At 40.6% G+C, this 15,142-nt stretch overlaps 1 protein-coding gene across 1 annotated transcript in view; it reads right to left on the minus strand.

Moving 5' to 3' along the window:
* The window catches only part of CLASP1 (cytoplasmic linker associated protein 1), a 168,384-nt gene that overhangs the window by 24,798 nt on the left and 128,444 nt on the right, over nucleotides 1-15,142 (minus strand). Inside the window, exons 32-33 of the mRNA XM_054278250.1 lie at nucleotides 4,566-4,709; nucleotides 3,221-3,327 (exon numbers count right to left, since the gene is read on the minus strand). Of these exons, the coding sequence (XP_054134225.1) occupies nucleotides 3,221-3,327; nucleotides 4,566-4,709 (251 nt within the window). The remainder of the gene's footprint in view (nucleotides 1-3,220; nucleotides 3,328-4,565; nucleotides 4,710-15,142) is intronic.

Genomic DNA, 15,142 nt, shown 5'->3' on the forward strand with positions numbered 1-15,142 from the left:
CAAGCCATTTATCTGTGCTTTGCCTAGGAAACATTCTTCTCTTTCAGTCTGAAGTCTGTTGGTTTTTTCCCATTATTTTCAGTGTTCCCAAATGCCCTTCCCTGGTTTCTTTTTCAGAAAGCACATCTCTCTTCCACAACTCCTCTCAGCAAAAACTAAAACTGTTAAGGAAAAAAAAGAAGCAGATACAAATGCAGAAGTAACTCACAGATGTAGTGGATATGTTATAGTGACCATGAAGCAGAACTGGAGGGAGTAAATGAAGGCAGGAGAAAGGACTCTGTCCAAGACCCTGAAAGCATGCAACCCTCCTGAAGACTTCAGGGGATACTTAAGCAGATGTTATCATCTGGATAGGTAAATCAGCTGTTTGCAGAGTCCACTTCAGCCAAAACATTCAAAATCTATCCACAGAGGCCAAATACATGTACACATAAATACACAAACACACAACTCCCAAAAAATCAGTCACCTGGAACACACAGCTAATACAGTAAATCTGTATCAAGGAAACCTTGCTGACTAATGTTGAGGGTATTGCCCACAAACCATCAGCAATATGGGAGAGCAGCTATGCTTAGAAGCATTTTCATATTTTTACAGGACCCAGTCATCCTTTCTGCACATATCCCAGCTCCAAAGACATGTATGGCTCTGCATTTGACTCCAATCTGTGAACCAAGAAAAAAATGCAAGGAAAGCATAACCTTCAAAACCAGAGCTGGCATTAAGAAGTGGAGATAATCCTTATACTGACTACACTCAGGCTGCCTGTACAAGACATGGGCAGGGACAGGGTAAGCAGGGCCTGCACACAGAGCACCCCAGGAGGCAATGGGAATGCACAACCTGACTACAAACCTTTGGCAACAGGCCCCATGAAAATGTAAGGCCAAGCCTACTTTTGGAGGAGAGCTACACAAAGAAACTGGGAATCTTTATCCTTTTACACTGCTATCAGAATGACCTGGGCATGCTTATGTTCTGAGTTTGTAGAGAGAAAAGTGACATTTCCCAGCAATGCTGAATAGCAAACAAGCATTTGAAATGGAAACATGACACTGAAACACCTATCCCAAAGAATGCAATGCTGCAACACACCCTACTTACCACAACCTGTCAGCACATCTTTCAAAGCTCCTTCTCTGAAAGGACAACCAGAGCTAAATTCTGCCTTTAAGTCAGGACCATGCCCAAACTGTGCTACTCAAGACATTTTCAAGAAGGATGCAGCCCAGCAGAGCTTCAGAAGCTCCTGCCCCTGATTTGCAGTACTTGCCTTTTCTACAAATGGCAAAACTCTGCAGATACTGTTACAGCTCAGAGGGCACTCACCACAAAAATGTACAGCTTCTCCCTTCCAAATATTTCAAAGGGCTTTCATAGCAGCTTCCACCTTCACCTATCACTGAAGAGTAACTTTTAAACATCACTCTTGAATAACTAAACCTAGCAAGGAAGCAGGACACACTTCTCAAAAAGACACCTAAATTTTTAATTAAACACCTCCAAGAACTCTATATAAAATGGAAGGAATGATTGTTTTCTAAAGGAAATTCCTGGCCAACTGCATCCATGGCAGAATGTTTTGGAATTATATGCCCTCTCAAACCAGTCCTTAAGAACAAATCACATATAGAAAAACCCTTTAGTTTCTAAATCCAAAATGTTAGAAAGCAACAGCAACAATGCACACTGGATGCTTTAATCAATACTTTGATATTTGCCTCCTGACATCAGGAGGTGAGAAGAATGCAAAGACAAATAGAAAACAGTGAGTGAAGTGGCAATAAACAATTGTGTCCCAATGGCAAAACCCAAAAGGCATGGTAAAAGGTTGTGGAATTACAAAATAAGTGCCACATGCCAACATGGCCAACAAAACCACAACGTAACCACAGGGAGACACAGTCAGTAATTTCCCATGACAGAAATCAGCAGGGCAACAATGCTCAAGCTAGTCAAAAAGGAAGCAACATAGTTGGAACTGTTCCCCTGAAACTCTACCACTTAATTTCTTAATGAAACCTTTGTGGAAAAAACTCATAATAGGCAACTTGGCTTTGGCTTTCAAACTCTTGGTTTAGTTTTGAATTACAGCAGATTTAGAAGTTACAAAGATGTATTTAGATACCCAAAATTTTCTCAGGAAACACCAATGATTCCTATGCTGCTGGTATTAGTATAATTATTCATTAAATGCTAAAGGCCTGTACTTTTCCTGACACACTGGAACTCACATGTCTAAGCATCCCTTCAGACAGAGTTTTGCAAGTAACATGGGCAGATCAACAGATTTCAATGTAAACTGCTACACTGCATTATGAACTGCAGTCCCCACCCAACATGGTTCCTCATGCTTTTTCCACAACCTGCCATGAAGAGGACAGGCAGACATGGACAGCAGAATTTAAGCTTTTCCAGCATGAACTAGAGCTTGTCCAGATAACAGCTTGCTGCTTTCCTCCAATACTGTCTACAATGTCATCTCTCCTGCTCTAAGTTTTAATGCTGCAAAACATCCACATTGCCAGCAGCCAAGAGCCCATGTTGGCTGAATACAAGATTTTGGAGTGGACCAAAATATTCTAGGGTAGCACCTGCAGCTTCAGCTGAACAGCTGGTTGGAACAGACCTGCTCCTCAAAAGATCAGGCCACTGCTCTGCTGCTGAGGAGCCACGTGAGCAATTTGGGAGGTATTCAGCACTGAAACACAGCCACCAACTCTTTGTCCTGCATCCTCACAAAGAATAAGAAGGGTACAGCAGATACAGCACCTCTCTCAGCAGCTCAAGCCATGTAATATAGCCAGAAGAATTACTGATTACAGGTCCACACCTAAAAAATGGCACAATCTGAAAGTCCTGTTCTGAGAGTCATCACAGGCTTTGTGACATATGCAATCTCAACAAGACCTTATTTCTAATGCTGCCAATTAATATTACCTTCATTATCCACAAATGTAATTCTGAAGAAGGCCACAAAAGAAAACTATTATAAGAAAAGATATTAAGATTACACAGACAGCATGAGGACTGGAACACTGAAGTCAATCACCAGCCACATATTATCATGTTCAAACACTGCTTCTTTGCAGAAATCTACTGCAAACTTATTGTCTTGTTTTTGCTTTCAAAGTGAGTCATATTCTGCAAGCGCACACTTGGTGTTGAAATCCTTTAGTATTTTGCAAGGGGTTTAATTAGCCTGCCACATTACCTTGGAGACAGTCCACCATGGGAGCAGTTGGTAGGTGAAGTTAAGGGGCTGGTTCTGCTGCTGGAGTGCCGGGAAGGAGTCCGACCAAGGGTATTGCTGGGGGAACCCTGACACAGAAGCAGGAAGACAGGGATTAGCAACGTGTTGCAATGCACAGGCAGGTACAGCAACAGGTCCAAACAGTGCCTCTGTTTGCTCTAGACAAGCTTAGTGCAGTTTTGATTATGCCTCTTGACCAAAAAATCTGCAGCCATGGCTCATGTAGTCATTAATATGCTCCTTCCTTTATCTGAGGATAAAGAAAGTGTATGTGCACTTCTGTACAACCCACAGTACCTGCAATTTAAATACACAACATGTATGGCCTGCAAATATTGCCAGAGAAATGGTCAATCAATCCAGCTTCTCAAACAAGATTTGCAAGGCTCCAAAATATGCTCATCATTACCCTGACAATTTAGTATTCTAATTACACAGCTATTTTCCACATTGTCTAAAGCATTCTGATTATGCTCGTTAGGAGCATAAGTAAGCAGTCTAACTTAGCATTTTTCCACTGGCCTGCACAATCTTTTATACCACAGCAAAATGAGTAGAAATTGCTCTCAATTCTGACACTTTTCACATAGAGTCAAAAGTATTAGAGAATCCAGACCATTTGCCTGGAAGCCTAATGCTGCAGTTCTAGCTTACACTAAATTCTGTTTAGCCCTGTGGAAGTGCAAAGATAGGAGGGTTCAAATTCCAGCAAGTTCATAAGATTTCCACATTAAAAAGAAAAAAATTCCTTAATCCTTGCTGCTCTGGGAAGGGAAAGAAATTTCCTATTTAAATCTACTAATATATTTTTTCAGTGAAATAAAAATATGTAAGAGCTTCATATAAAAGCAAAACATAAAGTAATAGGCATAGAGTGAGGTGACCTTGTAGGTCATATTAAAGATCCTGCAGGCTCCTTAACAGACAGTATAACAGTTATTAAATTGATCTCAATAACAGTCATAAGCCCAGAAAATCTGTGCTATCAGGATCTGTTTTAGCCAAAAAGTCATTACTGGCAGGACTTTCAAAAGCACCACCAACTTGAAAGCACAAACCCCACCAATTTTAATGCACTTCTCAGTAATTTTTTTAATCTCTTCTGGTTAGGACTATATTGAATTTTAAAATAACTGAGTTTTTTATTTTAATGGTTCCTTTTAAAAGCAAAATCAAACAGAAGCCTCTGTTGCCATATTGTTTCAAGACAACAGTTACGGATAATTCAAGCTGAACATCTGCAACAGCTTATCAATGAGCTGCTGTCCTTGGGGCTCTGCTGTTTGCAAGGACAAGGGCCTCTCACCACACTGGTGTTACTGGAGTTCTTGAGGTGGTTGTGCAGGAGCTTGGTAGCACCATCCTGGAATGTTTTTGGCAAGGCACCAAGTAACATGGTAAACTCAGGAGTGTTCAATTCAAAGAGAGAAATCAGGACTATTTGTGCTGCCTGAAAAGAAGAAAAAAGAAATCATCAGTTTTTGTTCTTTGAAAAGAGCATGCATTCTCTTGGTAGTGATCCTTATAGTAAGTGATGTGTGCTTCACTCAAAAAGAAGACTCCCCTACCAGACAGATCTTTGAAATGTTCTTTGTGATATATCATAACAAATTACTAACAGCAACAGTTAGCTTTAGTTCTTAAAGTTTAAATATATTTCTCCATTTATATCATTATTTTCCCAGATGTGAAGTGTACAGCTATTCACAGCCTAGTGAGAAACTCTTACCATTGTCTTGTCCAGCACATATTTCAACTGAACAAGTTACTGCAAAGATTTACTGGAAACAAATAAAACAAGAAGTTCAAACAAATATGAAGACTCTAGGACTGCAATTTGTCATTCCTGTGCTTTTTATTTTATGTGTGAATGGGATGAGCTCTCTTCCTACCCAACCTCTTCTCTTCCTAGGGATCCCAAGTTTGTTTCATCAAACAGATTATTCACCTCTCCTTCTAAGTCTTGACCACTCAGGCTTTTTCAGCAATAAAAGACTCCATCTGAAGTGGAAGACTTATGAGGATGGTGACAACCACCATTCTCTCGACCATGGACCAGCTAAACTCCACCACATTTCCTAAATTTAGTAAGTGAAACCGAGGTACCACTGAAACAATTGAGAATTCTATCATTAATTTTACTGGACAAGGTTTGCTTTATGTGCCTCAGAGAAATCCTGCCAGAACAGGATCTCCCCATGTCCATTAGCAAACACACTGCTCTGCAGATCTGAACTAAGACAATGGAATCAAATGGGAATGGAAGCAGAATAAATCAGCGTGCAGACCTGAAAAAGTAATTAACATCACACGCTCCTAACTGGACTTCCCCAGCAGCATCCAACCTGTGAGGATGCACCAGTTCTGTGGGCTCTTTCCCTGACTACCTTGAAAAAACAAACATCAATAAAAAGAAAAAAAAAAATGAAGCTATGATGAAGGTCCTCTGATAGTCAGCAGCAGCACCTGCTCCAAGGAGGGTGTAGCCATTGACACATCAACTTCCAGAATACCTATCTGCACACAAAGCAGTGGCTTGGGCTCACAAAGTTAAGCAGCAAAGCTACACATGCTCTTATTTTGGAAAAGCATACACATATGCTTAGGAAAAGCAGACACTTGGGTTTGACCCTTTCAGGAACTTTCTAAAATCTCCTAAAAATGAAAAATAACTTTGAAAATGGTACAAATGTAATTCACTGCTGTGGGATAAATGTACATTCATCGTTCTCATCACTTTAAAGAATGATTTTTTAGTAAGTCATGTGTTCACAAAGTTGCCACAATTAATTGGATCTGCAATTCCCTGTGGAGTGGAATTCTTCACAGATGATGAACTTGGGTACACAAGCACCCCTCATAGTGGAAGGGAATCACAGCACCCCATTGTTTCAGTGTGCAAATTGCAGTTCAAGCTATACTGTTTCTTCTGCCATCAGCAGCAACCAGCACAGCTTTGTATAGAAAAACATTTTCCATCCATGAAAGTTTGGTATCATCCTTTTCATATGGCCAACAGAGGAACCAAGGCCCACAACACTCCACAGGCTTCCAAGGAGTGCAGCAAACAACAGGTCTTCAGACTTCATACCAGATGGATCATGATGCCTCTCCTGCCAAAACTCTTACTGACTTGAACAGAAACACAGCATGTCATTATTCACTCCACTCTATAGATCTAAGGATGAAAGAAGTGGGGAGATAGTTTTCCCTGTGCCTTTCTCAACTCCATTGTCTACCCTCCTCTGACCTGAAGTTTTGGACAACTCTGCCATGAAGCCTGCCTGGTATCCAACAAGGAAGTGTATTTCTGTCCATTTTGATCCAAGAACTTTTAAGCTTTCACCAGCACAGTATTTTCTGTAATAAAAATATGACTGCACACAAGAGATCTCAGAACAAGGAACAGCAAGTTGAACTGGATGCAAAGTGACAAGCCATGCCAATGAACATTCCCGCTGGTGAATGGCATGCATATCCTTGATAGTTAGGAGTGGACATGCAGATCCTCTGTGTCAGAACAAGCAGATCTCACATTCACTGAGATTAAATAAAAACCAACAAAACCAAAAAACCCCAAACCAAAAAAACCCCTAACCAAACCCCACAAAAACTGATCAATAAGGTTCGCAGATTGCGAGATTGCCTAAAGATTAGAACCTGGAGTTATCAACTGCTAAGTCAGGAGCTGCCCAACAGAAATGTTTGAGATGCATCTCAGAGGTCTGAGAGAAACCTTCAGCAAAGCTCCACCACAAACACTAATAGCACAGACATTGTCCTACAGGAGTAGCTGAGAGAAGTTTCAGGTCTCAGAGGTCACTACAGTTTTGTTCCACTTTTGTTTTTTGGCTTTAATAACAACAGAACTGTGTCTGCTCTCCTTCTTTGCACAATACAGTTTGTCTTTAGGGATGTTTGCCAGAATTCTGTATACCCAGTACTCTTCAGCAGCTTTCCTGTCACCTGTAAATAGTCACTGGGCTTTGAATGACATGCTTAACAGTTGTTCCCAATGCTCACAATCTTCTGTGGCCTCAAACAAAAGAGACCTATAGTTTATGTCTTTTGAAATAAAGCCAAGGACTACTACATCCTGAGAGTGGTGCTCCAGGAAAGGTCTCAAAGACAACACTGGAGTTACATGGGGTAAAACCCTGTCTGTGTTCTTTCTAAATTGTGCTCAGACAGCCAACAACACTTCCAGGTTTATTTCAGGCAAAAGTCATTATTTGAAAGTGTGCCCGTAATTTCTTACTTAATATTTAATACACAAAGGTCTTAGCCCCTACCACTGTAAGATCAATATTGCTACTTAGTGGCCTCAAAAGTTGGAAGATCCATGCTAGCTTGAAATCACATTTGTAATGCGCTTCAAGTTTCACTCCTGAAATGCTTCTAATACAAGTAATTTCGGTAAGGAAGAGCATCAGGAGCAGCATTTCCGCATCTGCTGTAATAGTTAGATCTGGACACACTTGATAATCCTCTAAGTTTTACTTATCTAGCATATTTTTACCAAATCAAAGGACATCTTCTACAGATAATGTTTCTAAGACTTTTAAATCTGTGGATTTTCAGCTTGTGACAAACCAGAGACATTTTCATAATCTCTGAATTTCTGGACATCTTGCTTCATTAGATTACTGTCAGAGTAAAGAAATATAACAAACAATAAAAAACTTGTTTCTGTACACAGTGTACAAACATTCTCCATGCAACACTCATGCTTGATGATATATAGTCTGAAGAAAGTCATATCTGAATTTTCCCTTGCCTTTGTGTCCCTGTACCATTAGTACAGAACACTAATCCATCTCCTTCAGTGACATAGAACGTAGACCCTACAGATTATCTAATCTTAATGAAGCCATTCACTGCTGCCTTCAGCTGGAGAAACTCCAGTCACTTCAGAGCCTGACTGTGCTAGAGAGGGGGTCTGGCTCAGTGTCAGGTTCTGAATCATTTGCAAAGGATTGCTTATGTCACTTTGTTATTTTCCTTATCACAATGCAGTGGGAGATCAGGTTCCACAAGCCAGTAGCAGCTCCCAAAGTTTCACACTCAGGTCACTGCAATTCCTGCTGTCCAACAGTGTCAACTGCTAAAGGGACACAAATGCTTCAGCAATATCTGGCTTTTTGTTTTTACCTAGATGGTGGATGATAGTCAGATTCATCAAAATCTCTAACTTTTTCGACATGGCTGAATTACAATAAAATGTCTTGGAAATCTTTTGGGTTTATTAAGCAAACAGATCAAGGCTAAGTGGAAAAATCCATTGATTTTAGAAAGGAAACGTGGTCAGTGACCTAGGGTTAACAGAAGTGCCTTATGACTGCTGCTGCTCCAGTGGACCAAGCAGAACAAGCAGATAGTTGCCTGAGCTACATGAAGGCAGTTTCCAAGTTACTCAAACATCTGTTGGTGATGGGCTCCCAACACTGGCAGCCCCATAAAAGAAGGGGACTTTGTACCCTGATCCTTTATGAGGAACTACAACAATAGAGTTAACAGAAAAACACATCAAAGCCAAAAATTACTTGAGACAGACACACTTTTTTCAGGCTCCCAGTCCAGATCTCTTTACACAGCTAGACAGTTGAGTTGAGACTGCAAACACAATTAGTGTGATTAGTGCACAAGGCTTTCAGTCTACCTGTTTACATTTCTCTTCCAAGTTTCCTTCACCAGGCCCTGAGGAGGCTGTAGTTGTCCTAGCTGGCAAATCCTCACCCACCCAACTATGCATCGTCTGGGTTTGACAAACAGGAAAGTTGGTATTATTCAAAGAAAACATTGATTTCAACTCAATCACCTAAACAATACACATGGTATCTTTTTGCAGAAGAATTTTGATCAATTTCTTGCTTCATTTCAAGCTAATAAAAAAAGCATTATTTGATGTCATCAAAAGAGCATTCCTTTTGGCAGAGGGCAGCTGAAATTAAATTCAAAATTAAATTTGGCCACAGCTCTCAGGCTTACACATGATCCCTTAGTTCTTCTACAAGGCATTGCTTTGGTAACCTCCTGGTGGCCTCCACAACCACCTGAAAACCTCTGCTGAGGTGCAGAGCTTAGGCAGCGCTGAACTGGGATGAACTTGCATCTGGCCAGCCAGGAATGGGGCAATAGGTGCATCTCCCCACACCTGCCCTCACAGAGATCTCTAAGTTCAGAAAAAGTTATGGTTAAAAACCTGCAAACTCCTGTCTCCAGTCTGGACATCAGTCTGATGGACCAACACTGCCTATAAATGCCTTTTATCATGTGATCAGTCTGGGGAAGAGCCTCACTAACATCTACTCTCTTTTGACAAGCACAATTATATTCTGAATGCATCACACACAGTTGTATTCTGAATGCATAACCATCCAGTCTAAGAAAAATATGGTTTTTAATAACTTAAGGCACAATGGAGCAGAGAAGCTCTCTCTCATGTCACTTTGATTTATACTAAACTGCAGATCAAATAGAGATCCACTGAGATCAAGGGGTAGCACTTGCACATTAGGCAGCTGCATTAGCACACACTGGCACATGGCTGCAATTCTCCAATGAGTAGCTGGTGTTAAGTGAGTTATTCACATCTATTGAGAGTTTGCAAGCTCTAAACAAGTGTTATTTCAGTGTACTTTCCAGCAGACAATTAAGCATTTGCTGGCACTGAACTAACAAACTATCTACCAAACCAAATCTTCTGCTTGTTCCTTTTCTAGGCCTAGAATCAGATGAGCAAGGACATCCACATCACAGACATGGCAATGTGAAGCAATAAATGGCTTTAGCAGTTTGTATATAATTCAAGCATGTTAGCTTGAGTACAAGTTTTTAAACACACAGTTTTCCCAAAACATGTGTATTAGCATATGCTGTTCATAACCATATCCTGAAAAGGAAGAATTTGTTTAACAGATTTAAATACAGAAACAGATTAAATCCATGTTGCTATTCTGTTTTACACAGTACATACTTTATGCATCACAAAAGGCTTCTATAAGTCAGAGATAGTTGCATTACAAGTGTCAAAGGCATCTCAGAAAAGTGACAGCAAAAAAGATGCACCACCAAACCACCACATGTTTGGATTACTGTTCTACAGCAAATTATGACTGATGAGTGCTGTTGTTTTGTGACCTGGGGACAGAAAAGACCATGGCAAAAATGTTCATTATTTCTTGAGAACCAAACATGACCCCAGAACTCAAGTTTGATAAAGGTTACCTTGAGTAACTTTGTTCATTGTAAAATGGCAGTTGATGCAAAAACAGGTTTCAGGACTAGAAACATAGGTTACCTTTCATTAACAACTGAGAAACTTATAAACTTGGCACAATAGAAGTCTAAATTCTCAGACAAAAGTTCGCACATATAAACTAAGAAAGAAGAGCTACTGAAATCATATGGTTTGTAATGAAAACATGCACTTTAATCTGCATGGATTTTTGAAATGCTAGAGGAAGTATGGCAGAATTACCTGTCACACTGCAAACAGCTCTGCAATGCAGCATGTAAACATCACCTCTGGACTTATTTTTCAAAATAGAAACATCACATATACCTGGGTAGGTGTGTGAGTGCTTATATAAATGGCACACACAAACATATTGTTCACAGATACATAAGTGTGACTGTACAAATTCTGGGAAGCCATTTCTTTGCTTGTATTACCAGCACTAGCTCTTCTAGCAAACAGAGTAAGTGCAGAGTATGTGTATTTAAACTGCTTTCAGTTTAAGGAAATTCACCCTGGCACCATGCTCCCAACAAGCATATCCCCATTTTGAGGCCACTAACATTGGGTGAAAGCCATTTTCCTTACACTGCGTACACTAAAAACATTTGGGCTCTCATAGCTCTGCAGCATTAAATTCAAAACAAACAGAAAATGAGGGATACTATTTTGGAAACACAGCTAGGACACAGAGATCCTTTTTGTTCTAATAGCTTTAAATCAAGTAAACATTACAGTCCACCAGGTGCCTTTCTTCATGCATTACACCATTTTTCCTAACACTGACTATATTTTAAATGCCTGATAGAAGTTCCTCTGGGCATTTACACTGAGTTTGACTTTTTTTGGGATACTCTTTGGCTAAAAGGCTGACCTCAGCAATATGGATATAGTCCTATTTCAGATTTCATAAGCCTGAAATGAAATACTAATGCCTGGTGCAGCCAAGGTAACTTGGCTCATTGTGGAATCCATGAGATGCACAAGTCTGGTGCAGGAATGCTGCAAGTGCTAGAGAAACCTCTGACCCAGAAAGGCAAGGGCCTGTGGGTGGAGAGTACTAAAATAATTTGCCATTCCAAAGTATTTCTGCAGATGTCCTCTTTGCCCCTGCTACTGTAACAGTACAGACCAACATGTTCACTGTGTCACTGCTCTCTGTCCCAGAGCAGCTGAAATCAGACCCATGCTAGATGGATGATTATAAACTTACAAGATATTTTAAAGGTCTCATGGCATCACCATGCAAAGGAGCCTAATTTCCTTCCCTTAAAAGTTGTTTACTTTCCTGTCACTGGTCCTCCTACAGATATCACAGAAATATTTTCTCTAAAGTTGCTCAAGCTAGGCTTCACTGATAGATAGGTTTTGCTAATCAAAGTTACAATATCAATATTTCTAAAGAAATGACCTTGAGGATTACTAGTTAAAGAAGTAAATACATCTTCATTGACTGCTTCAACATGTGAAGTGCCTCTTGGCCTGCAGTTTTCTCTCTATTATCTTCCTCATCTTCTTCATAATTCAGAAACTGTTCCTCAATCAATTTTAGTGAAAAAATCTGATCCCAAACTCATTTTCTTAGGATATTCCTCAACTTCACCTGCAAACCAGTGGTAGCAATCCAAGGAGGGCCTTTCTCAAGGTACTCTCAGGAGGGCTTCATCTTCATGAAAATTAGAGCAACACAAGCACTCTCTTGGGCTTTTTGATTCAGTGCAATGAACTTGGATTTTCTTACCAAAACCCATCCAACTGCCTGTATTCAAGGGCAGCTTGCAGTGACAAGTGGGGCAGTTGAAAGAAAAAGTTTTCCCAGTTACATAAGTGGAAGGCAGGACGTGATGTACACGTGACACAAGGCTGCCCATAACATGTAAAAATGCCTTCAGGCTTGTAAAATAAAACCACCATAGGAATGTTTCAGCAACAGAGAAGCCAGTCAGGATATTTGGAGCAAAGGAAAAAATTTCTTCTGCCCTGAGATCAGCAGTCCAAATACCGATCAAGCAATACAGATCTTGTTATTTATCATTAAGACCAGAGCTGGGCTGATTAACAAGATGGTAAGAATTGTCACTGGCCCTTCACCTCAGGAGGCCTCATTCCCCTTCAGCCTGTACAAACTTCTCCTAAACCCTAAGATCCTGCATGCCCTCACAGCTGATTCCACACCCACAAATTCTGGGCACTCACCTTAAACAAAAGTTTCCATTCAGACAAGCCTTGGACACGAGGTTTCTGTAGGCTTTGGCCAAAGTCAAATGAGAAGCCTTATGTTAATTTCCATTCTCAAACTGATGGCTCTTTTCCAGGATCAAAGTATTTTCCCACACAGAGCCCATGCCTGTCATCCAAATTCAATCAGCACTTTACCTACGTAAGGATTGCATAACTTTTCTGGCAGTATCACTAATGGAATGGTGAAGTTACTGACTTACAATGTCCTCACAAACCAATCATCAAGTACTGGCATTGCCATTGTGTTACCTTTCTGTGTGGTAATTAACTGCCTTTTGTAAAATTATTTCATCAAATCTTAAACAATTTTCAGAGGAAAATCAGAATTAACATCCTGCTACAGCAGGAAACAAATCAGTGCAAAGGAAAGCCAAGTATCTCATACAGGGTTAGATGCTACTGCAGTCGGAATTACAGCTCAGTTATCTGAAATCCTGATCTGTGCCCTGCCCACTGATAAGCTCTGCTTGAGGAAAAAGCCACGAGGTGGCTGCATGTGCAGGAATCACCAACAGGTGCTCTCCTCACGCTGGAAGCACATCCCATCCAGGTCTCCACATGGCACTGCAGGACCTGCTCCTGCCCTGTGGCTGCTGTTCAGCTTGGAAGGAAAATGTCCTCACCTTTCTTCCAGCACTGCTTGCAGGAAGTGAACCTTAAGCTGAATGCAGGGTAAACACCCACAAGTACTTTAAAACAAGACAAATATTTACTCATAACACACTGCAGATGACCTTATTTTAATCTTAAAGCTTGACAATAATTTTAACTGCACATAGCTCATGGCTACTGTCAGCAGTTTAAATGGTTTCTGCCCTGAGAGTGAATCACAACATTTTGTCAATGCACACTTTAGTATCAATTGCATGTTCCTCATAGTACATCATGTCCTCCCTGTGATAACAGACCTTATGTTTTAACTACAGATGTCATTTCATACAGGACCATAAACTGCTTTATGCAAATCAGCATTTCTTTTGACTTTTTCTTATCTCACTAGCTACAAAACATGAGCTGTAGTTCAAGTTGTGTCGGATTGGCTAAGTGTGCTCATTAAGTGTGTTTAAGGGTTGTCACAAGAAAACACAAACACTGTAGCATTCAGTTTGAAAAGGTTTTTGGGCTAAACTACATTTTTTGTTCTGTTTTTCCCCAGTGCCTTAACACTATGTGGCTGGGACCTCCATGACCATCACACATAGTGAGTAGTAGTAATGGACAGACTATCACTAACAAAAGGATAATCTCAGCATAGACTGAAAATCTAATCAGTTCTGTTCTTGAACAGATGCCTTGATTGCTATTACAGGATCAGATTTGCATGACTAATTGCCAGGTGCACACAGCAGCCACATGCCTTCCTCACTGGCACACACCACCAGTCTAAAGAAGTTTGCTTTACCTGCCTCTGCGCCCAGGTAAACCCCAGGCAGAGCAGCATGGCCACCACACACAGATATTACTGGCATTGTGGTAGAATTCAGTAACTCAAACTTCCTCAGGGTGAAGAGGATATTGGCTGTGGAACTCCATTTCTTGGGGGAAAAGTGTCCCTGCCTCCACAAGCAGCTGAGCAGCAGCATCACTGCTCCACCAAGGCAGCCACAGCTGGAAACTGGATTGCACCACCCAGGAGCTCTCCATGCCACAAATGTTGTGCACTCTTGTCACCTGCAGGAGCTGAGCTCATTGCACTGACAGTCTTAACACCAGATTCTATTGAAAAACTATTTTGACACTTTTTACAGACTTCTTGTGGCACTTCAATCACCCGAAGACAAAACTGATTTTTCTCCCCAACAATCTCCACTGCTGTCTCCATTCTCAGTATTTACAGGGCGTGGTCTGCTTTGCATTTAGAAAACCACAGATCTTGAAGGCCACCATAACACCTTCCACAAGGGCAGAATCTTCTGATGCTTAAATGAATCACCCTGATACTAAAATGGTACTAGTACCACTTCCCCCCCATCCCCAAGTTATATTGCCAGGAAAAAACATGGCAATATTTAATTGTGTTCTTCAGAACATTTCACCTACCTAGATTGGCTCTTGATAATACAATTCACTATTGCATAATAAATTTATAAGTCTGTTAACTACAGTCCTGACAGAGATAATGGCCAATGATTGTTTATAAATCCTTAGCTGCACTGTTTCTTCTAAAGCCTCTGCTTTGTACTATGTTCTTAATAAAATCATAGTACAGCAATGATATGATGAAATAAAGATCACCTGTGCATTTGTTTTTAGTAGCCTAAATTAGCTTAACTGTGTAATGATTTATTTGGAAACTACTGGCACCAAAGGCAAATCCAAGTCACATGCAGGTTTAATAAAAACAATTTTGATTCAGTAATCTCTTGCCAGCCCCAGGCACTTGCCCCAGTACTACTCAGGTTGAG

This window comes from Melozone crissalis, unplaced genomic scaffold (assembly GCF_028551555.1).
Source record: "Melozone crissalis strain CALT ecotype California unplaced genomic scaffold, PUWL_Pcris_2 ptg000023l_1, whole genome shotgun sequence".
Lineage (NCBI taxonomy): Eukaryota > Metazoa > Chordata > Aves > Passeriformes > Passerellidae > Melozone > Melozone crissalis.